Below are 26,020 nucleotides of genomic sequence, written 5' to 3' on the forward strand. Positions count from 1 at the left end.
CATGTTCTAAGCCTCTAAGAGAGGAGATGAGAGGGAATGCAACCACAAATACACATACTTCCCCACTTTTCTGTACTTAGAGAATGAATCACCTGTGTGTCAGTGTGTGTGTGTGTGTGTGAGAAACACCTCAGGAGCCATGATAAAGAAAGTGATTAGTCGGTTGCCTTGGTGACCCTGGACTGTAACCTAGCGACAAGAGTGGAAGGGGTGTGTCCTCTACCTACATCTCCTCAGATGATGGCACACTGGCACACACACACACACCACACACACACACACACACACACACAGACTTACCACAGCGAGGTGGTGGAGATGTAGTGGACCATCTGAATGAAGGGCAGAGGGTCTGAGGACGCTCCACAGCTGCTGCACACACACTGGCAAATACACAAACACAAGGTAAACATCACAGCTGACATTAGAGGTAAGTGGTATCAAACTATTTATTATACACCTGAAAACTCTAAGAAAAAAATATCACTAAAGTAAAATCAATGTTTGCTTACAGAGGGTTAAGGATAGGGTCAGGGACATGTTAAGGAAATGAGCCTGCTTATCCAAGTGAAGGAGGTAGGATTAGCACACTGCCTGAGAAGTTGAACTCTAGGCAACAAAGTTCCCTGAGTGTTCAGTTCGACCAGTTTAACTTTAGAAAGGTTTAATGGCTCTGTAGACTGGGGCTGGGTATCATTCAATCGTTCATTTTCGATACTTATACCGATACCTTGACTTCGATACCAGTTCCTGAACAATACTTTTTTCAATACCGATTTTATAAAATCAATTCTAACAAAGAAAATTACATTACATATTATGGTACAAATCTTGAAGTTTTTATTTTTTTCAGCTTTGGCATTTTTACACTCAAAGCAGTTTTTTAACATAAAAAAAAAAATCAGTGCAAAAGAACAAGTGACAAGTCAGTGTCACTAGTTGTGTTGCCAGCCTTAGCAATGATGTCCTTTTTGCAAATACTGTATTGCGCCGTACTGGCATCAATCTTTCTAAAATGGAGACACACGCAGTCACATTTTGTTACCCGCTTTGACACACACACTGTAGATCACAACACAGATACACGTGAACCTCGTCTATGGGCGTAAACATCTAAGTATTTTTCTTGCATGCCTCTACAGCATGTAACGTTACAGCCAGCCACCAGCAGCATTATCAGATCTTGATCACATGATTAATTCCTTGGTACCAAAACTTGGCACCAAAAAACAAGGCATCTTTCGAGCATTTTCGGTCAGAGCCATAAAAGAACCGAAGTTCGGTACCCGGCCCTACTGTAGACACTGTGTTTTCAGCTCTGGCTAATTAGACATCTGCTCAAGCTGATGTTCAGTGGGGTTCTGCTGGGACACAGAGGAGCTCACCAAATATAACATACCAATAAGAACGATTGTGATGTAAGGTGTCCAGCCTTTACAAGTACAACCAAACTGACAGGGCACTGAGGAAGATGTCTGTCATGAACAGTCTGTAAAAACAACAGGTTTCTGCAAGTTCACCAAGTTACATTTAATACTTTTTAAGACCTTTTTATCTGACAGAGAATTTAATTCAATAACTAATATATACTGATGAAAGTATGAAAGTATTATGGAAAACCAGTAAGTATAAAAAAATCCTTGAATTATTCATTATCCTATGAAATTTTTCAAAACTTTTTTTGGCAATTTTTCCTTTTTTGGATTAACAAAGCAAGTTAATCAATAAGGTTAAACAATTAACCCTCCTGTCTATTGTAGCAGCAGTAATGACAGCATCTGACTGAAACTCCACAAAAAAGACTTAATAGCTCCTGCATAACAATTCCACTGTTAGTTTAGATGTATTGAACATCTCCTGACAGCCACAATCACATACAGTAACATTTTACAACTAACAGTACTTCTTACAGCAGACAGGAGACCAGATTTAAGACCTCTGTAAATTAATTTATCTAATTAAATAAATAGTAGGTGGGGCCTTTTACTTAACAGAGTATTCATAAAGTGAAGGCACAGGATAAACCAACAGGATTTAGGAAAGAATGTGGACAGCGTCTTCCCATCACTTCTACTAAATGCACATTAGGAAGGGATCTTTTAATGGCCAGTATGAACAGGAGGGATGATTCAATAAGCAAAACCTGTCTCAGTCTTAATATGGTCACATGACTGTTACTTGAGACCAGGGTAAAAAATTATGAATCTATCCTGTAATCTAAAGGAATAGTTTTAAGGTGACAGATGGGAATTTTTCAGTGTGTATTTTGTCATCTCTCCCAGCAGAAAGTAACTCAGCTGATGACTGGGGCTCTCCTCAGACACGATCTTGAACACAACACCGTTCATGTTCTGATCACATCTCTGTCTCACCTGTTCAAAGAGTGTCATGGCAAACTTCTGGTGAGGGATGCAGTGTCTGGCTGTGCAAATGTCTTCTTTGGTCTCATCTGCAATGTGGAAGTGAATCCTCATCAGGATGTTTTCCTGCAGAAACACAGAGAGCACAAATGAAGATAAAAAATATCCTCTACTTAAAAAACAGAAACAGAAGTGAAGTTGGCCTTTAAAAACCTCAAATAACTGGATGTTTTTACACCAATGAGTGAGGTAGCACTGCATGAAGAGTGTATGTGTGTGCATGTTGTCTTACGAAGCACTCTGCAGCATCGTCCATGATGCCGAGCTGAAACCTCTGCTCATCCTGGAAGGTTTTGGCGAGCGCACTGCGAAGAGCGTCGGACGGTAAAACCTTCTCACTGCTGTACTGAAACTGAGCGAAGATACTCTGAAGGGCAAGAAAACACAGACACACAGCAAGGTCAGAAACGGGAACCTGGTCTGGGATCAGCTTAAAAATGTCAGTCAGTCTGATTCTCACCTTAAGAGCGCAGAAAATGCATGAGTCCTCCATACACTTGTGAGTTGTCAGCTGACGGAAACTACGACGGAAGATATCGAGGTGCCACAGGACCTGAGAGAAACAGAGGGAGAATATCAGTACATAGCACACAGCCCCTTGTCAGGTAACTATTCAAGGTACAGAAAAAGAAAACGCAAGATAAGAAGGAGTGAGGAAAAAACTTAGAAGAGATTCATCAAGATATAAACCTTACAATCCTCCATAAAAACTAAATATTGATTTCCATCCCTGTAAATCAAGCCTCTTACTCAAAAACTCTGAAAAAATCTATCCAACCTTTCTATCCATAACTCTGCGGGGGGATTTGGTTGAGAGGTCAATCAAATCGAGAAGACTATCTTTGAAAATGCAGTCATGTGTCCAAATGCTTAAAAATCCTCAGCTCTGCAGGAGGAAGCAGAGAGACAAAAAAAAACAGAGTCCAGAAATCCAATGAATTTGAGAATCGAAACTTCACTTTGCTGCAGCAGCTGCTGCTGCTCTAACTCCACTTAAGACTCAATGGGATGTGTTTACATCAGCAAAGCTACCAGCCAATCACCTGTCAGCATGGACGTGCAGCTGACCTGAGACTACACCCGACCAATCAAAGAGCAAGTTGAATGACCTGAGGACAAGCCGAAGTGTGTTTAAGAGAGCAAGACAGACTGTGTCAAAAAACATAAGTAGAGCTGCGTGTGTGGAAGAAGACTGTATGTGTGTGTGTGTGTGTGTGTGTGTGTGTGTGTGTGTGTATCTGCTAGCATGTCAAACTGTGTTCATCAGTCTCCCCATCTGCTTCAGGAAGCCATCTGGAGTCCTGCGTGACGACAAGTTCTCTGGAAGACGAGTGTGTGTGCAATAGAAAGTCAAAGTGAGAGTGATGTTGGGAGATAACAGTGTGTGTGCCAGAGGGAAAAAAGAGGTTAAGTGGTGTGTATGTGAGAGAGAGAATGTGTGACAAAGAGGGGGGAAAACAGAGAACATGATGTTGCATGTGTCAGAGAGAACAAATGTCACAATCTTTTTGCGTTTCTGTCTTTGTGTATTTATATATGTGTGTGTATGTGTGTGTGCCGTTTCATTTTCAATTTACTGTGTTTCCTAAGTGCTCCCAAAATTCAATTTAACACTTTTAAAGACCTTTTAACACCACACTAAATGTAACGGTTGTCCCGGTCATATCTGAAGACATGACAGAGGACGTACAATATAGCCTACAATTACTTATTAAATACATGGATTTACTGACATGTATATCGCGATTTTGCCAGAGCTTACCAGCTGTATATTCCTAGTGATGCAAGTAATAAATAAAAGTAAGCTGGGCCCATGTATGGATTAGTGAGAAGGCCTATGGTGAACAGGTCCAGATATCAGAGGGGTCAGGGGGCTCTGGGTTTGAGCCTCTGTATGAAGTGAACGTTACTTAGTATTAACTAAATAATTATTAGTTAGTATTTCTTGTTTGAAAGACATAGAGCTCATTCAAAGATATAAAATGATGACCACAAAGAGACAAAACAATAAAGACACAAAACTACCACTGATCCAATTCAAATAGGTTGTTGTGATCAGATTTCAGTTAAGATAAGAACATGAAAGTTTCAGTGTCACGTGATGCTCTAAGTGCTTCTCCATCCTGATCAGAACATCCTGAATCAAACACTACATAAAACAGCACACACTACCACAAGTTTAAGAACTATTTTATCTTAGACTCTGTGTTCATTTGAACTGTTGGTCCTGAGTTAGTGTGTGTGCTGATGGTTTCTGATCCTGTTATGAAACCTCTGGCTGCCTTCACATCCCACCATCACAGCTGGTTAAAATCCAGAGTTTGTGTGTGTGAGTGTGTAGAACTGTCAGTCATGGCTTAGAAGAGCTCCGTGTGATCTCACTGCAGTCACATGTTTCATGAACTGTTGTCAATTCAGCCAATGTGGTCACTGATGTGAGAGTCTGCACCTCGGATTCTCACAATGTGTGTGGATAATTGGTGAAATCAAAGGAATGTTTGCAAGAATGACCTGATCAAACTTTGATCTACTGATCTGACCTCAGGATAAATACAGTCACCACCGCGTCATCATTTCCATGAACTCTATAAATCAATCAGTGATAAGTATGATGATTGAGACACTGCCACGATGGTTCACAGGTTCATAACCCCAGCTGTGCATAATGACTGTGTCTGGCAACAGCTTCTCTGCTGCTGTTGCTCACTGATGTGATACAGTTGGTGAAACTGCACTTTGACATGCAAACATGTGATCGAGGGCGTTTCTATCCACATTTATGGTGAACTGCAGGAGGTGAAATGGTGCTCATGTACGTTCCACATTAACTATGATTTTAAAAACATAATCAGGCATACATTTGGCTTTCTGAATGTGAAGAAAAGAATGTGTCTGTGTGTTTTTGGCTTTGTGCCTGCACACAGTTTTAGCCTGAGTTTTATGCATTCTGCCAAAGATATTTAGATAATTGTTATCTGTGCCTTAGCTCGCTTGAAAGCCAGTGTTATACTTTACACATTCACGAGTACACAAGGGTATACTAGGGTCCATATTATGTAAATTTTGTCATTGTCCCTTTGTTGTATCCATGCAGACTTGCCAGTGTAGGGTCTGCATACCAACTGCACATGAGTTTGCTTTCCATTTTTTATGTTTTTGCACTAAGTACAGCAGACAAAGCAGCTCTTCTTCTTTTTACATGGATGTAGCCATTTTGATTTGATCCATAATGGGCATGCATGGAACACATAGACGATCTACTGTGTATGTGTGGAACGCTTCCTCCAAGCGGAGCATTAATGAAAACAACTAGGAGTCTGCAATGTCCACATCTGTCCTAACTGAGGTCTTCCACCTGTATTCAGTTCAGTTGGTCTGGACCAAAGATAAAAACTGATGTATTGCTGCCTTTTAGTTCTGGTTCAGTTCCTGTTCACACTGACTTCAAGAGGAGAAAACATGAAGACATACAGACTGACAGGTAACTCCACATGTCATCAAATCAAATCTGGGTGATTGACAGGAGGTCATGTTGCACTGTACTGAACCTGATGTGTTTGTTGATCTAGTCTGGTGTCACAAAGAACTCATAAGGACATAACTGATTATGATCATTAATGATGACAAACAAGTGGAGTGAAGGGTAAGCATTGCTGTCTTGTATCCTAGTATTACAGACGTCAGTTTCTGGGTGGTTTCTTTGCTTCACTTACCTTTCAATAACTGTTTAAACGTACAACACAACTCTGTTTGCTTTTATGTTTCTTATGTTTAAGAGAAAACCCCTGTACTCACCCACTGTCATGCATATGCAAATTCAGTGGTAAGTCACAAACAACTGCACACCATACTTTGACTGACTCTCTCTGTGGTCTATGTGTGTCTCTTTGTGTTTGATTTATATCGGTTACAGGTTAAAGGAATATAACAACATTTTCGGTAACTCCTAATCTTAGTCTTCTCTAGTATCCAGAGGCTTTGGGCATTTCCTCTCCTGCTGAGCAGCAGGAATGCAGACATGAAAGAATTTTTTCATCACTTTTGAGGTGAGGCTATACTGTGAGTGTTTGAAATGAAGGTAGGTAATATGATGTCTTGAGCTCCACTTCATGAATGTACAGACACTGGGCTTACTATGCATTTTTTGTGGCTTTCTCTGTTTAATATGATAGTAAACTTGATATTCTTGCTTTGGACTGTTTGAAAGGACAAAACAAGACTGAAGACATCACTATGTAACAGGCTATGTTTTTGCTATTCTGTCATTTTATGCACCAATTGATAATAAAATAGTCAACAGATTATTCAAATCCAGCATCAATATCGGAGCCAAAATGGGTGAGAAATTAAAAACTTTAAAATAATAATTAGAAGAATTTTCTTCTCAAATGGACTCAAAGTGTATTAGAATGAGAGCCCTGACGTGTGAATCTGGCAAATCTTGGACCCCAGTCCTCAGTGAAGCATACTGTGGTGTCAGTACTTTGGGTGTGTTGTTTTTTCCTTCCTGCCCCCCCCCACCTAGGTCCAATATGTTGCTTTGTTCCTGCAGGACGAAGCGGCAGCGTTCAGCAGGTCGGTCAGGTAACAAACCATCAGCAATGATCTGTACAAGACTGCTGGGTTTACACCATAATCTGCAAATCCTGTTTGATTTAGTAAATCATTTAGATCGACTTTACTGGCTTCACCCAACCAACCAACAATTATTTTCATTACAGATTAATCTTCTGACTATGTGATTAACTCATTATTTTGTCCAAGATTTTAGGGATAATTTCCCATGGCCCAAGGTGACATGTTCAAATGTATTTTGTTGTCAGACCAACAGTCTAAAACACAACAATACTCTGTTAACAATAATTTATGCAAAAGTAAAGCATAAAGTCCCCACATCTAAGGAGCTGGAACCAGCAACATTTTGTCATGTTTGCTTAAAAGTGAGTAAAATAAAACTATAAAATCAGCGATTAATTTTCCATCCATCAACTAATTGTTGCAGCTCTAGAATCAGTTCTTTTCTATGAAAATCAGCTTGCAGAGAATGGAAAACTGCTGCGGAGAGATAATCATTACAGTCAATGCTGAGTTGTTTTTTTTTCTTTCATTAATCACCACATCATTATAGAGCCAAGAGCAGGAAGCGCCTTCTAATGGTGCTTTTACGCCCACTCTGAGAATAGATATTCACCAACGGGAACTTTGTTAATGTTTAAAAACAATATGACAGACTATTTACAGACACCAAATACGCTTGCAATGATTAGCCGGTTAAACAATTAGTCGATAATTGGTAACAATTCTGATATTCCATTACTTGTTCATCATTTAAAAGCTTCAACCATTCTCTGGTTACAGATTCTCTAAGGTGAAGATTTGCTTCTTTTCTCTGTTTTATATCATAAATGAAATATCTCTGGGGTTGGGACTTGTTGGTCCAACAAAACAAGACAGGTGAGGCTGACTGTGAAAGTTCTTTCTTTACCCTTGGAAACATTACTTCGACAAAAATCTTAACTTACAGCTTACTTAAAAAGTTTTCTGGAGCTTTCAACTGCATCTCATAGTCTTCCTTGGCTGACTAAGAAGGAGGCCTGAGTTAAGCTGTTGTTATATCTTTTATGTATAGGCTTAACAATTAATCAAGAAAATAATCAGCAGATGAATCAGTAATGAAAATGATTAGTAGTCCTAACTTCATAATGAATCTGCTTTTTGTTGATAAATTATAATGAATATAAATGAAAAACATAAACCAACTGTCAGCAGTGTGGAGAGTTCTGTGCTGTTCTAATAAACAGCGAGATGCACTTCTTGTAAATGTGACTCAAATACTTCTGGTGTAACAGGGTGAGACTGATGGGAGGATGGAGCAGAGCTGTCACAGCTGTGGGGGGGTGGGCGCTGGGAGTGTCAGTTGTGTGGTAACCATCGGGGAGTGGGGGAGGTTGCACCATGGATTTGAAGGCATTTCTGGAATATCTGAAGGAGGTGCATTCGCCCATCAACATAACTTTGACCAAATAAGACAAAATAAGGTTTCTAAACACTGACTGTGATGAATTATCTCTCTGCAGCAAAAGTTAGCTTTTATAAAAAGAACCTGAAATCAAAGGAATCAATCTAAACTCTGATGGGAGGATATGAACACAGTTTGTAGTTAATGGGCTAAAATCTGCAAAAACAGCAGGAGGGTTCTTTGAGAGAGCTGAGGTATAATTCTGATTTGGGAATCAGAAAAAGGCATGAAATACAAAGAAAACAAGGCTTGGACAAGTTTTTATCTTTCTGAGATGTGATTTGCTGTGGTTAACTAATGTCAGATATTGTATGATAAATACCAAATGATCAGCTAGCTCTATGATAAAAGTGAAAATTAATTTGTTTTGAAATGAAGTGCCTGAGTAAATAAAGAAAAACTAAGTGAACTAAGTGAATCAGAAAGTCAGATTTGTTCCTGGTGACCCACACAGGCGGATGTTTTTCTTAAAAAGCTGGATGTCCTGACCTACAGGGCGGATGAGAAGAATGAAGGTGTGTGTGAACAGCTGAACTGAAGGCCTCAGCTGCTTGTTACAGCGATGTTCTTCCTCTTCACTTTGTCTTCATCACATGTCGGAGCCGCTGAGCCTCCTGACGGCCTGATGACTCCTCCGGTTCGCCGGCATGCCACGCCGCCTCCACTTCACTCAGCTCAGCCGCCCACAGGCACACAATCCTTTTGATCACTTTGGTTTGACGTAAGGCAACAGTGACGAGTCAAGACACAAACACACAGAGAGCTAAAGGGCTGTTGGAGGGGCTGGAGGGCTCAGGATGGTTAAGTTTTTCAGTTGGCCGGTGCAGAGGCGTCATGAGGAAACGTCTGTTCCCAGTACACTGGACGTGTGTGTGTGTGTGGGGGGGGGGTTCTATCCTGTAGGGCAGCAGACTGATTTCTGAGGCTGATAGTTACATATTTACTGTAGAATCAGAGTCACACAGTGTGTATCATGTGTAATAATGTGATGTGGTTGTGCTAAAGAATGAAGGTGATTATAAATCCCTGAGTGGAGACTAAAAGGGGGACTGTTCTATTTTAAAAATGAGTTTAGAGCTGTAATGATTAGTTGATGACAGAGAAGTAATTATTCATATGTAGCATTTTTATTATCAATTATTCACTTTAGTCATTTTTTCAAGCAAAAAAGCCAAAATATGGTTCCAGCTTCACATAATGTGAGAATGTACTGCATTTCTGTGTTATGATAGTGAACAGTACTTCTTTCAGGTTTTGAACTGTTGATCAGACAAGAGAGCCCTTGGACTTGAATTACTAAACAAGATTTTCTCTACTGACATTTTCCTGGCCAAATGATTAACGGTTTATCAAGAAAACTACAATTACCGCATCCACCAACCAGTCCAGTTGCAGTTACATGTTGCATGTGAATTCTTGAATTCTAGCCAAAAATATGTTTTGTGAGGTCACAGCAACCTTGATCTTTCACCCCTGATCATTCCCTGAGTCCAAGTAAACATTTTTGCCAAATTTCAAGAAATTACCTCACCTCAACATTATTGAAATGTCCCACTCACGAGAATGAGACAGACATTCAGACAGACAACCTGAAAACGTAGTGCCTCCTGTCACAGCTGTCACTGTCGTGGAGGTAGAGTAGAATAAGTAATAATGAAAATAATCGTTGGTCACAGCCCTAATCTGAACTATGCTTTGAAATAAATGCTGTAACTACTGTAAAGTGGAAAACTTTTACATCAAATCTGAGCAAAAATAAGTAAGAAAATAAAAAGTGATAAATTAATTAATAAAAGTTTTCTATCCGCACATTCCTCAAGAAGTGATTGATTTTGTCTGTTTTCTGACATTGTATAGACCAAATTGTTGATTAGTCAACAGAACAACCAGCATATTAATCAATAATGAAAATCATGGTTAAAAGCACAAGAAGTTTAACAGATGTTTAACTTTCCGTTTTCTCCTATGGTACGAGCTATTTCCTTTTGTTTCAGACAGTCTGTGTTTCTGCTACATTTATATTTTTAACATGGATAAAGTTAACGTATTGATATTTATTTTACATTTTCGGCTACAGTTGTATTGATTTTCATGCATCAATTTATTAATTAAAAGAAGTTTGTCAAAGCATGTGTCTAACAGGACTGCTGCGCAGATGTAACACTAGAGTGTACTGTTGGCACAGGTTACACAGGCAGAGAGAGACCCTGTGAATGATTTGTTTCTCTATGACTGCAGCTGCAGTGATTAGTAATAAACTCACCACATACATATTTTTTAAAAAGGACCACAGTACAAGCACAAAGGGATAGTTATTACTAATTGTTAATGTTTCATGTTTTTAGAGCTTTTAAGTTATTTCACATTTAGGGTTCCTAAGATCCATTAACATAAAACACACTGAGGAAAACTGGTGAAGTTCTCCTTTAAGGATTACAACTTTAAACAGGTAAGTGGTTTCTGTGATAACAGAAGACTAATGTTCATTTGCCTCACCCAAACTGTAAAATGTCTGTCTCTGGGCTGTGACCCCTGACCTCTGGCTTGTGTGCGTTGTTGCTGATCCAGGAGCAGCTGAGGCTGTAAGCTTTAGTTAAACGATGTAATGAGTGTTTCCTCTTTAGCCAAGTCTGTCATTTCAGCAGCCTAAACCGTCAGCCCCACCCACCAGGGTTAATGAGTCAGCCTCCGTTTAAACGAACAACACCAATAATTACTGCTCTCACACACTCCATCTCGCACACTGTCTCAGCTCTTATTGTTGAGGCTGGCAGAGGTAGACAATACACCCCTCCACCCCCTCCTTAGAAAGCTGATGAGTCATAAATGAGTGTAATGTGCAGTCTGGGAAGTGTTACAGGCTGATCAGCTTCTGGAGCTGCAGAGGCTCATTACAGGCTCACACAAATATAGAGCAGGTCATCAAACTGGTTGTTATGTGTGAGTGTGTGATGGATGGTGGAGTCATATGACTGTTGTTTACCAGCCATAGTATTGACTGACTGACTAGCTCAAAGGCACTGTGGTGGAACCACACGTTAAAGAGTTTTATGAGGCTCCAGTCTGCAGAGTGTGCAGACTGCAGTCTGTAGTCAGTGTCTACACTGGATTATTCAGACACAGTTTTGCTGTTCTCTACACAGTGCTGTGCAATAGTTTCAGACACTTTAGATGTTTAGATTCCTCTCCATCATCAGTCCCATCAGGAGCCATCTGATTGGTCCTAGGTTCAGTCTGTAGCAGGACAATGTCCAAATAAGCGAGTCACTAACAAATAAAAGGTAGTTGTAACATTATTTCCTCATTTTACTTTTAGTGTCTAAAACATCTGCACAGGACTGTAGTTATTCACAGAAAGGCCCTTTCACAGTTAAGCACAAATTCTAGGGAGAAAAATTAACATAATCGAAACCAGTCTGCATCCTCACAGTGACGATGCTGACAACGCTGGTGTTTAGCAGGCATAAAGTTTACCATACTGAACTTCATATTTTAGTGCATTAGCATGCTAATATTTGCAACAGTATAAGCCCAGCTGAAGCTGAGAGGAATGTCATTAGTTCCTAGGTGTTATCAAGCGTTTGGTCAAAACCCCAGGTATTGGACACATAAAAGTTTTGAGCTGATTATGGCACAAGATGAGAAGTCAGAGGATCACCAAAGTTAACACAATTCATCCAGAGGGGAACACGAATGTCTCAACCACATTTTATCAGAATCCATCCAATAGTTGTTGAAAAATTTCACGTAAAACCACAAAACTAATTAATTCAACCAAATGATATGTTATGTCTCTAAGTACACTGTGTTATCCACCACCTCTGGAGGTGAGTCAATAGGTATGGACTACGACAGTACCCTGAACACCTGAACCTACTGTCAGAAGTCATGGAAGCAGCTCAGTAAGTGACACAACTCAACACAAGTCTCAAAGGTCAGAGAGAAAGGTGGTCAAGAAAGTACAAAATGACCAAAAAGTGTGTGAGTGTGTGTGTGTGTGTGTGTGTGTGTGTGTGTGTGTGTGTGTGTGTGTGTACCTGCAGGGCACTGTTCAGGAAGCAGCTGTTCTGTCCAGGTTCGTTGCTCAACCCTTTACTGGGAGCGATGGACGTCATGGTGCGAGGCGTCAAGATTCCCTGCATCCCACCATCCACACCACCGCCACCGCCGCTGCCGCTGCCTCCACCAACACCACTTCCACTGCTACCTGATGCAAAGTAATTCCTCTTCCACGACATATTCCACTCTCTCTCTCTCTCCTTGTTTGTCTCTCAGCCTCACTCCCTGTAGGGATCAACTTCCCGTGGTCCGTTCTCGTATCGAAGCAGACAGGGCCATTTCCTCCAACCGAGAGGAGGATGAAGATAAAAGTATGATGCAAAAACTCCCAACAGGATGGACAGAGCAGGAAAAAGGAAAAAAGAAAGGTGTGAGCGGGAAAAAAGTAACTCTGCTGCTGAAATAAATTTGTCGATTTAGCTGCTATTTAGCTGAACCTTGGACAGTTTAATGTTCTCTAACTTGTATTTATAGGCTCTACATTTTTAAATTGCAAGAACTGTGACAAAAGATTTTCCAAAAAAAAAAAACAAGATTCAAAAAGGACATCCAGTTTTGTATCCCAGGTTTTAGTTCTCACAGTTCCAAAGGTTTTATGTCCTTTGTTGTAAATTCCACTGTATTTGTGAAATTTCAATGTCAAATGGTTCTGTTTTTAAGGATCCATTTGGTTCAACAATCCAGTGAATAATCAGCTTTAGTTTTTGGTATTTCAAGGAATATTCTTTATGCCAAGGATTTCAAAGAATTCCAAAGCTTCTGCGCCATATGATCCATGACTTTCAAAGACTCAGCCCACTCCGTCTGCATGCTCTGCAGCTGCTGCAGGTGAGATGACCTTTGCGTGCTTTTACACGTCAACACGTGCAGCTGAGCTGTCAAGGTACCTCATCCTTCTCTTCATCACCACCGCCCAGCCTCAATGCAACAAGAACCAACGGCTGAGGTCCTCACACAAGCCAGTCAGCAGAGCAGGTCAGAGGTCAGAGACTGACTTTGTAGTCACTCAGAAGATCTGCAGAAGAAGGACAAAAGGTTTGAGTGGTGTTTTCGGCTTTCAGGAAAACAACATTCAGACTGTTAGAGCGACATCACAGCATAGGATTGTTTTAATGTGTTGCACTGGTGCCACTCATTTAACACAAATGGTCTCTGCAGTGAGATTTCTAAGGTCTTTTTCATAGAAACTATTTAATAACTTTAACACAGTCATAATCACAGAATGATAGACTCGCCACAAAGATACAAAACAACCACAAAGGGATACAAAACCACAATGTTTTTTGTCTCTTTCAGTTTAAAGACTACAGATACCCCGCACACAATATGTTTTATTAATATATTAATGTAATCTTTATAGTTTACCGTTGATACATGCACATACACAATTTAGTAGAATACTCACTTCCACAGTAATAATCCATCAGTCCAACTCTATGTCATACTTGCCACACTCTTCTCTTAACAAAACACTGTCACTAAAAACTTCTACTTTGCCATTTTTTTCCATTGCTGTTGAACTACTGCCAATGAAACACCACATTTTCTGTGGAAATGCTTCACATTAAAGGTCTACAAGGGCTCAAAGGCCATAATCCAAGCCATCTGTGTTAGACCTGTAATTTGAACTTCACTGTAACAAACTTCTGAAATAAACTAGAATTTGTGTTAGAGACAGCCGATCCTGGTATAAAAGGCAATCAGACTGTGTTTTTTTTTCTTTGCCCATTAATAAGAGCTTCTTATCTCTACCTGGGATAAAAAATGAGCTCTTGAACAAACAGCCTACTTGGTTGTGAAAGCTGATCAAAGTTGTGAAACTGCAGAAGTAAAGAAATGTTAAGGTCTGCTCAGTAGTGCAGACAGAGAGGAGCAGATTCCTCTGTTCTAGAAACCTAACATTACTCAGTAAAACCAGGACCTGTAATAACTGGAGTTAAGGCTTTTAAATCTCTTCTAAAACCTTAGATTGAGATAATTTAAGGTCTCTGCAGATGCTGTAATGAGTCAAGGAAATCTCCTCCTGTTCTTCACACTGAGCTCTTTCTTTTTTCTCCCAGACTGCAGTCACAGCCAGGGATTTTTCTGTCTCTCTCTCTCTCACACACTCTGTCTATACCTTGCTCATGGTTTTATTGTCCTGGCTGTCTACTCATGCTGCCAAAGCCCTGAGATGAAAAATCTAAAGCCCCTGACAGCTGATACAAAACACTCAAATTAAATAAGAACATATATACAGATGGACTGTGCAAAAACACAAATTTCTAAAGCAATGTTTGTCAGAGCTGTGGAGAAAAATATCTTGTTGACTGATCAAGATTCGTCATGATGATCTGAAGAAACCTTAGACACGGGACAAACTGGAGGAGAAGACAGAGAGAGATGAAATGCATCATGCTTGCTGGGCTGGGCTGTATCTTTACTTACTACATCACTGAGATGTCTGAGCCTTTTGAATGTTTCAGATTTAGAGACTGATTTCAGTCATCTGACATTTCTGCTTCTTAACAACTTTCCACTAATGTTTTAAGCTGTTCCAGAGTGTTAACACGGATCAGTGTAGCACATTTGACACTTGGTGTACCTGATTTTGATAAAGCACACTATAGCACTTGACTCACTGTATAACAGAGAACTAGAAGCTACTGGACCAGCTACTGAACTAGAAGCTACTGGTTCTACGTTCAAAGGAGTGGAGCCTGGGATGAGTAATAATATAATATCACAGAAAATAAGCTTTGAATTCATAACGCTGGCACTTTACAAGTAAACATTAAACACACATATACATAACACATACACTTAGTCACAATAATTGGAAGATAAGCTTCAGTTCACCTCTTTTGTTCCTTACTTTTTTCTTTTAGAATAAGTTCAAATTTTCTTTTAGTCAGCTATTATTTTTAATTTAAGTTGAGAGCGGTCTGTATTTTCTTAGTTTAACAGCTTTAATTAACAGGTTAAACTCATGTATTTTAGCTGTTGTCCCTTTGAGCTTCATGTAACACTCAGAGGCAGTAGGTGTTCGTAGCTATTAGCTCTTTCATCTACACAAATTTACTCAACTGTCTGACCAAGAGGAAAGGCAACTCATGAGCCTCCAGTGGTGTACAGTTAGAGTATAGGAAACAGAAAATAAACATGCAAATAAAATAATGATCAACTTTACTTGATCACTAGAGATCGTGTCTTAAGACAACCCTAAAAGAAAGTACATAAGAGTTAAAGGGAAGAAAGAAAGGAAATAAACAGTATTAAGACAAATGGAGAAAACAGTTGCTGATCAGATTTGAATGACAGTTTAACTTGGAGACTGGCTCCTGAAACTGAGGTTTCACCAAAGAAGATTGAGCACTCTTGTTCTTTCTCTAGCAAATGATCTTTGGCTCAGAATACACAGTGAGTGCAAGAAACACATTAACTAGACGACAGACAAGCTTAATTTTGGCCTGTGCGTCACATCTACTGCCTGATGGAATCAACATTAATTAGTTACAGCTGATATAATCTGCCACCAGCAATGTTTGGTTTGTTATTTCAGCGGGGAGGTATGCTGGTTAAGTATTTTAACCAGCCTGGAAGTGGATCCATAATGGAGCCAGCAGCCAACACCCCAACCATATACAGCACACTAAATGCTAATCTGTAGAAGTTTGAATGAAATATACACAAAGAATAAAAAACACTTGAGCCACCATATGTGCTATGTGTGTACTCTAAGACCAGAGCTGATCACTCCAGGGAGCACTTGTTTACTACAAGTCAGCTGACAGACTCATCCAACCACTCCCAGTCATCTGCTGACTGACAACACACATATACACACATACACACACACCCTAAGTATATAAAACCCCTCCTGAGCTAAAGTTTATCATTACTGTATGAGTCAAAGTCAGAAGATGCAGGCAGCAGTAGCTGACTGAGAACTGACAGCAGAGCAGCAGCATCATTTGTGCTTAAGCCTTGAGAACAACAATCCAGAGGATTCCAAACAAAGTTTGACCTTTGACCTTTAAACCTGAAAACAAACTGCTGTCAGAAATCCTGATTCTCCTGAAATGATTCTCAGCATACCCTCAGAACGAAACGTCAAACACTAACTACGAAAAAATGGCATCTCACCTCATTTTAGCTTGACCGATAAACATTTTCATAAATGAATCAACATGAACAGATTTAATAAATTTGTGAATGACAGACATCTCTGTGAGTGTGTTGGTTTGTGCGCGTTTGTTATGTAGCCACTGAGGGAGAGAGGTAAACGGCAGGTCAGAGCAGAGGGAAGTGAGGAGGGATTAGCCTGATCAGACCTTGACTGTCTGTACAGGATTAGACTGTCTGTAGACTGTGTGTGTGTGTGTGTGTATGTGTATTTATGTCTGTGTATTTATCAGTCAGTCAGCCTGTATGTATCTCTGTCTTTAGCTGCTCCATCAAAAACATTAGTCTTGTTAATTGCAGCCGTTCAGCAGTTTACCTGAGGCCAACTGTGTGTCTGTGTGTGTCTGTGTGTCTCTGTGTGTGTATGTGTGTTCTGAGCTCCAGGAATGAATGGAAGAAGGAGGCTAACGCCACACCACTCACAGAGGAGGTCAGGACATCCTCTGATTTCCGACTTCTCTGGATTTGGATTTTGGCGCATTCAATTTGTTGCTTCTGTGAATGTTAATCGTTTTGTTCGGGCACAGGTTGTGATGTAGAAATGGTGCTGCCACTTGGGAACTGTTTCCCAGTCATTTTTTATTAAAAATGTAGAAAACATTCAGATAGCTGGCTCCTCATTTTTACCCCATGGTGTCAGTAGCACATATTATATCAGCTCCAGATCATCAACCTTAATTCTATAAAAATATAAAACCTCTTTACCAGGGTAATAAGTTCTCTGCAAACTAGGCCTGCATGATTCTGGCAAAAATGAGAATCACGATTTTTTTGCTGAGAACTGAGATCACAATTCTCTCTCACAATTTTTTTTCAACATGTCTTTTGCACTAATTTACCCGATACACGAGGAACAGAAAATATAATGGTGCCTGATATACAGTCTAGACCTGCTCTATACGAAAAGTGCCTTGAGATAACTTCTGTTGTGATTCGGCGCTAAATAAATAAAATTGAATTGAACTGAATCTTTAGCTAAGTGGTAGTTGATGGAGTCTGTCATTTCCTTGTGTCTATGGGAGCTTGTCAGGTATGGTAATAAACTGTGTAAGGTTCTAAGGCTGCCCCCGAAATGTCAACCATTGGATACATTAGTCAGGAGTACCCTGATCTGACTCACAGAATGTCAGTGGACAAGTCGTTACACATTTTTTTTTAGCTGCCTCACAGTTCACACACACAGCACTGCAGGAGCAACAGTGTGACAGGCTGAAATGTCTGACTGCAAACTCAATTCCAAATGTAAAGCACCATAAGACCAGAACTTTCTGAGGCACAGGCCTAACATGCAAAGTCTACTGTATAAAGACAGAGATGCCGCTGAGAACTTCCAGGGACAGGTATTTAGGCCTACATCAGCTCTTCTGTTTACATTTAAAACACAAAACAGTATGATTATTTCTTAGGCATTACTAGGAAGTTCTGTGATATCTATTAACAGTAAAAATATAGATATAGGACCAAGCAGAGACTGAAGACAAACACTCACAGATAAGAACTATAAAATCAGAAATGGTAATCAACACCAAATTAAACCATCCCTTGTCAGTTTGAGAATTTTTAGCTGTTTAATAAAGCAGTCAGTTCACTCCCTGCTGTTGTGGAGAAAAATCTAGCAAGTGAAATATTTGTGAAATGAACCTATTCCTTAATCGGCTATTAAACTATCTAACAGGAGGAAGGGAGAAGGGAAGATTTTTGTGTTGGTGGACCCTGGTGTGTTCTGGTGTGACGTCTTTAGAGAAGCTTAATGAAAACGTCCCGATGACATTTATGAACCATGAAGAAGCCATTTCCAGCCGACCAGCTGCTATCACATCACAGCAGAAAGAAAGAAAAATCTCTTTTTAAAGCCTCCTCCTCAATAATTACAGCTTTTTATATCCTACAGAAACGCATCAGGGTCCCAAGGTCGAATCAACACCAGTGAAATGTTAATTAGAAGGGAAAGAAGTGTAAAGTTAAGAATATGTGAGAGGCAGTTAGGAGCTTATGGAGCCTCTAGGATTAGAGAAATGGACCTTGATAAAACCCTGGTGACATTCACACTGAATAATAGGAATGAGCATGAGGCACACAAACATGACTGGACTGATATCTCTGTTTGCAGGACATAAAACTAAAATCTGGTTTAAATATCTCTACTTTTCAGGAAATGACAGGAGTAGCCTTTTTTTTTTAGGTCAACCAGTATTTGTTGCAGTTCATGTGGTGCTGTTTTTAAAGGGTCAGTTCACTCGAAATTACAAAATGCATGTCTCCTCTTTTGCAGCACAGTGGTGCAGTAGTGCAGTAGTGCATCACAGCAAGAAGATTCCAGGTTCAAACCACCCGGGGCTTTTCTGTGTGGAGTTTACATGTTTACATGTATGCCTGTGTGGGTTCTCTCCAGGAACTCTGTTTTCCTCCCACAGTCCAAAGACATGCAGGTTAGGTTAATCAGGGACTCTAGGTGTGAATGTGAGTGTGAATGGTTGTTTGTCAGTCCTGCAATAGACTGGCGACCTGTCCAGAGTGTACACCACCTGTCAGCTGAGACTGGCTCTGTAGGTACCTGTCTAATTTAACAGAGATATAAACATAACTACCGATACAAACACATCAACATCATATGTGAGGAATTAAGGAAAATAGAGAATAAAATGGCAGCCAGGTGACGTCCACGTACCTGGACGACAGACTAACCAATCAGAGAGTCAGCATTAGTTCAGTTGGTTAGAGGTCATTTCCTCTCCTGGTGAGAACTCAGGCTGATTTGGTGTAAAATTGGTTATATAACAAAACGCCAGTCTGTCGCAGAGGCTTTGCAGCCACCACACACACACACACACACACACACACACACACACACACACACACACACACACACACACACACACACACAAAACAGTGCTACAATCACCTCTAATTCGCCAGCCTGGCTCAGTGCCTGCTCCATGCAGCCGCTCTGCAGGGCTGAGAGGACAGCTGCCAGGAGACTGGAAGCTACTGGGAACACTGGGAAGAGTGAAGAGACTGGGATGAAGCCAACAGGGACAGAGACATGGAGAAGCAGAGATAAAGGGTCTGGCAGCACACAGACAGGCTGACAGTGTATTGATTCCATTCAGTCTGGCCTGTCAGGTGAATTTACAGCTGCCAGATTTCATTCGTTTTCAGGCTAATTTTCACCAAGCTGTTGTTATTATTCACTGTTGCTCATCAGTGAAATTTACTTAACACAGTGAAACCACCATTGTAGAGCAGGAAATCAGGTGTTTCCAAGTCCAGGATCATACGGTTATGCATACTAGCTCGCTGCCATGGCTTAGGCTACATCCGCAAATATGTTTTGGTTTTAAAACACAATCACTGTAGCTACATTTATGCCTGGTGTCCATACTACTCCGGGGTCTCTCAGCCCCTAAAACTCAGACTTTTGGAAACACTGCTAAGCCCATTCCGTTTGATAATTCTAAGGTTGCATTTTAGTCTGGACAGGCAGAAAGGGAGATTTTTGGAAGTGATGTTGGGAGCCACCCACATTCGCTTCTTATCAGTCAGTATTCTTGGGTTATATAAGCCACAACGTACTGTTCCCCGATTCATCATGGTCCCATCACATAACGAAGAAGAAGAAAACAAACAGCATCAGCCTTAACTACCAGTGGTGAATGTGACATGGATAACTGATTTTAAGCATTGCTGACCTTGGTGTGTTTACTTGCAGCTGTCATACAGTTAAATGAAAAAAACGTATTACTATCAACGTAGCCTTAAGCTTAATGATAAGCATATTAAGCTTATCATTCAAGTATTTAGTATTTCAAGTAAAAATGCCTAACATCTGATTGTCCCAAGTTCTTAAATGTTACTTACTTGCTACTTACTATTGACTTTACATTGCAGTAAAGCAAATATTCTGTGGTTTTGGACTGTTAGACTAAAAAAGGACGTTTGATAATGTCACCTTGTACCCTAAGATAATATGATGACCATTTTTCAGTTTTTCGCATGTTTTATAAACCAAACAATGAATCGGTTTATCAACAAGTCTGCAGATTCATCAATAATGACAACAATCATTGAGTCACAAGCCAGCTTGGACACGGTGATCTTACAGGTCACACCCCATACTGGTAGCCCCTTTTACACAGCCTGTTCAAGACAGGAATACTGCACCTTATTATTCCACTTCACCATTCTATATAAAAAGTATGAAGGAAGAACGGGGGGCAACGTAGCCAAAGAGCCGAACCAGCACAGTAGGACAGCAGCAGCATTCTGCGATACTGGTATGCTATCTAAAATCACCCACCTGGGCAACATTTCACCAGCTATGTGTTTGTGTGTAAAGCAAAGGTGGCTTAATCAAGGCTCTTCTTAATGCCAATATAGCACAGTCTGTGTAAAAGGAGGTCCTTGAGCAGTGTAGAGATAGTTTGACATTTAGTCCTTAATATAGGTCAAACTGAAAAAACACTAAATCCTACATTTCCTATAATGCAACTGGAAAGCGCCTCCCATGAAAGCCTTCATGCCCATGTCCTTCATGGCTGGACCATTTCCTGCCTGTCATTCCCCTACTCTCTTTCCCCACATTTCCTGTTTCTCTCCATTGTCACTGTAGAATAACTTGTTTGTAATAACTGTAGTTTTTCTTCTTAGTACATCAGTTAATCAATACCAGGTTTTCCCCTCATTTTTGACAAGAATGTATAGGCTACAAAGACCATTTGAATAACTTTACATGCTGATTTAATCATAAATCAAGTAAAGCTATTGAACTCCACTAAGCTAGTGGGTTTCTTCAAGTGTGGTTGCAGTGTGTTTTTAGAGTTAGTCAGTCCTAAAAATGTGTAAACCGTAGCGTCTCATTCTGCTGTGTGTGTTTTGAGTTTGAAAAGCATTAACAGCCAGAGAAAATCACTCTGACAGAACAGTGTGTGAGCGAACAGATTAAAGCAACAGCTGCACTTTAACACATACCTGGAAAAGCTACGCAAACATGGAATTTATGATATGCTTCACTAGAACTTTTAACAGTTCACTTATATGAGAGAGAAGGCTTCAGTGATGAAGATGCTCTTGGAAGAGGCTCCTTGGTCTAATATTATCTCTATCCCCGACAGGATGAGTCTAATAAAGTGTTTCTGATCTTCTTTGACAAAAACAGCAGGAGTTGGTTTATATTTGGGCCAATACTGTACAGCTATAACTAATCAATTGCTCGAGAGATAAAATTGAGGATTTTAGATTGTACTGCAGGACACTCAGGGGCCTGCTGCGAACATCTGTCTGTTTTCCATTCTATCAACATCAATATTTCTAAAAATGAAATGTGGGAGACAGAAATGAGAGAGACAACACTCAATAATATGGGGTGATAGCAGACCATCCCAGTAAAGTTAGAGAGGAGAATGAGGATGGAGGCAGAAGAGGACACAACTGATGAGACCAAAAATAGCCATTGTCATTTTCAAGGATTCTTTACAAGCTGAACATGCACATAGAGATAAAACCTTTATATTTAAGAGTCTTTCCTGAGGACAGGACTTAAAATAAATCTGTGCATCTCGGTTTTTTCTACAAAACTCTTGAGAGAATTACTAAGTCAAATATTTCCTTAAGATGCTTTCTGGGCACAGGAACTGAAGCTTCTCTTGCTGCTGACCTCGTTGGCAGCCAGTCTGGGGGAAGATTTGGGGCCTAATGACTAAAAGAAGAGCTCATGAATATACAGCCGTCCTTCAGCGCTGCAACAGCACCAAAATAACTCAGAGAATTTGGGAATGTGGAGCACTTCAATCACTTAATTCCATCCAGTGAAAGGAGGAATTAGCTTCTTGTCGTCGCCCTCTGAGACTCTCAGACAAGTCCACGTCTGGACCAGACGATGGCTTGAGCTGCTCTGTCTCTGTCAAGGACACTTCAGTTATGGTGAGGAGTTGGGGGCTTAGAGCTGTGACAGATCCAGGTAAAGCCAGTCTGGTCTTTTACACCAACAGGATGAAATCTGATTCAGGATGAAACTAGCATGATGGAGACAGACTGAGAAAATCTTCTGATGAATCTTATTCTGAAGTACAGACTGGTTTAAGTGTGCAAAAATCATCTCAAATAGGGCTGCAACTTCCCATCCATCCATTAGCTACACCTTTTATCTCTGAGCATCCATGGGGGCCAATCCAGTTGCTACAAGGCTACAGTGCACCACCATGCCACCCAGACATCCTTTATTTTTGTCCATGAAAGTCACAGCAGAACCCGCACAGTGGATTTATTTATTATTATTTTTTACATCTTACAAGGTAAATTTCAACTCAACTGGAAATCAAATTCATGGACTTTTCAAGGACTCTCAGGCAACTTTGAGGTAAAATTCATGGAGCCCAAAATGCATATTCCTGAAAACTGATGATTACAATCCCGATTAGAGATTAAATAATTAGTAAATCACCAACTATTTTGATAATTAATAAATCATTTCGGTCATTTCCAGACAAAAAAAGGAGTTTTTAAAAAAAATCTCCCTAATCTCAGGTTCCAGCTTCTCAAATAGCAGGACTTGCTGCTGATCAACAGGCGAGGACATCGCCTTGGATTCTGCAAAGCTGCAAGTGGCGTTTTTTCACTCTTTTCAACATTTCATGAATCAAAATGATTAATCAAAAAAAAAAAAAAACTTAATTAATAATTAAATTATTGTTAATCACAGCCCTAATGTTGATAGAAATCAGCTATGATATATACCAAAGTATATAAGTTTGACAAATATACATCACACTGAGTTAGTTTTCTCTGGGAGTAAATATAATAAAAATAGAAAATATATTCTAGTTAATATATTAAACATAACAGACATCACAGGCGTCACAATAAAGACACACAAATTCATTCACATCACAGTCACTGACCCACAGACTTAATGCACAGTGTACTGATGGATGTGGCGGCTACATTTTAATTTCAGTAACAGTAATTTTACAGACCTACATGTTATTCTGAAATCTTGTCCTCCCGAAGATCCACAAACTTTTTTCCAGTTCTGAAGAATCTAAGTGACTTTCAGTTATTTCCCTATCATCACACCCCCTGTTGTGAAAGTATTGTTCTAATTTCCACTCTCCCACATTCCACAGAGCAAGGAGCAGCTCCCATCAGCTGAGTGAATCAGTAAATCATCCAGACTGGGAGGAGCTCCTCCTCCTCCTCCTCCTGTTCTTTCAACACATTATTTTCCCATGAATAATGCTGAATAATGTTCTTTAATTTAAAGCTCAGTGGTCGCACTCACAGTAACCCAACTCACTGCAAAACTCTTCACTTCTGCAGAACAACAGATTCCACTGCACCTCATCATTTCCTCCAAAACTTCCCTGAAAAGTGACGCATCACTGTGATGGAGGTTCATTCATTTAGAATCCGGAGTCCATTGCTGTTCCCGGTTCAGCAGCATGACGCACGGGTTATTATATTACTCTGTCCTTAAACTGTCTCGGCTATTTTGTCACTGAAACCCCAATTCGTGCAATGATGATTCATGTGAAACCACCGGAGCAAACAATAACTATTAACCAAGTCCGAGTCTCGACCACGGGAGACCTGAGTCTGCACACAGGAATGCCTGACGCATATTGTGGGAAATGAGCTCAACAAGTCATTTCATCAGTGTGAAATTGTAAACTGTATATTTTGAAACTTACATCATATGAAGATGATGTATAAAGTAATTTTAATGAAATTAGTGGAACAAAAGTGGATTCCTACGTCGTTAAACCCTCTGATTCGGCTATGTACCACCACACCAAACTCCGTTCAAAAATCTAAAAATTTTAAGTTTATTTCCTTACAGAATAATGTACATCCTCCACAAAATATTACTAAATTACTTTTAGAATTCCATATTAGGTATCCTTCAAATCGGTGGAAATTAGATCCACCCCACGGCATTTATTTAAAAAGAAAACACGTCAGTTTAAACTGGGTCCTCTGTTAATCCCGTAATTTCCTTCTGCCACAACAGTGAAGAACAATACCAGGAGCTAAAGCCAGGAGTTGTGATTTCATTAAAACAATAATAACGACTGCATGCCAGATTAAACAGAATACACAAGGCCAGGTTACCTACTAACACATGCAGTTAACGACATGCGATGTAGCATTAAAAATGGGTGTTTTTTAAACGGAGTCCGGTGCAGTGCTCGCTTCACATAGAACGCACTGGGGCTACATTACATCACTTCCAGCAAACTTCACGGAGAACAATGAGGGCAAAACAGCATCACCGGTCTGTTTAAACCGAACATCATCTCTTCTAGTTCAGCTATTTGCACAAAACACAGAATCTGCACGTTTTCAGCGCGTTAGCGTGTCGTTTACAACCGAGCCTGTTTATAACCGGTACCGACAACGTAGTATTAGCCACCGCCGGTGAATGAGAGTACGGTTGCTACGCACAAATCTCCCGATATCATTAAAGCAAAAACGCAGACAGAAAAACAGCAACATGGCCGTTAGGAAGCAGCTCACCTGTGACCTGTAAACTGAAGGAAACGTAGAAATCCCGTCCGACCTGAGGCCGGTTTGTCCACAGATCCAGAGAAGCGGCGGTTATTGTGTTTAAAACGGCAGAATGGAGGGGGAGGAGTTACTACCTGCAGCACTGTGAGCGCGAGCACGAGCGCGTGCGTCGGTGTGAACATGTGAGTGTGTTTTTATGTTATGAGTGTGCGTGGGGTTTTTTGTTTGTTTGTTTGTTCGTTTGTTTTTACAATATAAGCATTGATAAGACAAGTGAATGAAATTTGTAACTCCAAACAGAGCTGTTTCTGAACATTTTATGGAATAGTTCGTTAAAAAACATTAAATAATAAAAAATACAAAAGTAACTTAATTTAACTTCACTCAACTTCTTGTCACCATCATCTGCAAATTATACACTTGACATGAAATCTAGTCCCTGTTATGGGTTATTCTGGTTTTAATCATACTGACATGGAACATTAGGTCATTAATATCTCTGTGTGATAACGTGATATAATTTCTGATCATCTGTGTCTTTAGGCTACTTTCCATTCAAATGTAGCACATTTTACTTAAATTCTGAGGGAAGTCTATTTCCACTGCATTTTGTTTCTTGTGTCCATACACCAACTTATTCACCTCAGCCGAGCATAAAAACATTTTGTGTAAACCAGTTTATTAGATATTTCAAGATTTTTTATTTGTTTCTTTGCTTTAAACTCTGATGTTTCCACACAGGTTTTTATGTGCAAATTCGAAAATTCACATAACACCAGGTGGATGGAAGCCCATCTTTTCACTTCCGTTTGACTCCTCCACATCCCAGACAGTCTCGGTCATTTCATTACTGACC

At 40.0% G+C, this 26,020-nt stretch overlaps 1 protein-coding gene across 1 annotated transcript in view; it reads right to left on the minus strand.

The window, feature by feature from the left end:
* The window catches only part of LOC108872866 (inactive ubiquitin carboxyl-terminal hydrolase 54), a 50,571-nt gene extending 25,189 nt beyond the window's left edge, over window positions 1-25,382 (minus strand). The window contains 6 exon segments of the mRNA XM_018660757.2: window positions 301-383; window positions 2,373-2,486; window positions 2,653-2,787; window positions 2,881-2,973; window positions 12,477-13,513; window positions 25,174-25,382. Coding sequence (XP_018516273.2) covers window positions 301-383; window positions 2,373-2,486; window positions 2,653-2,787; window positions 2,881-2,973; window positions 12,477-12,677 — 626 coding nt within the window. The 5' untranslated portion in view covers window positions 12,678-13,513; window positions 25,174-25,382.
* Window positions 25,383-26,020: the final 638 nt, after the last annotated feature.

Source organism: Lates calcarifer, linkage group LG16_LG22 (genome assembly GCF_001640805.2).
Source record: "Lates calcarifer isolate ASB-BC8 linkage group LG16_LG22, TLL_Latcal_v3, whole genome shotgun sequence".
NCBI classification, from domain to species: domain Eukaryota; kingdom Metazoa; phylum Chordata; class Actinopteri; family Centropomidae; genus Lates; species Lates calcarifer.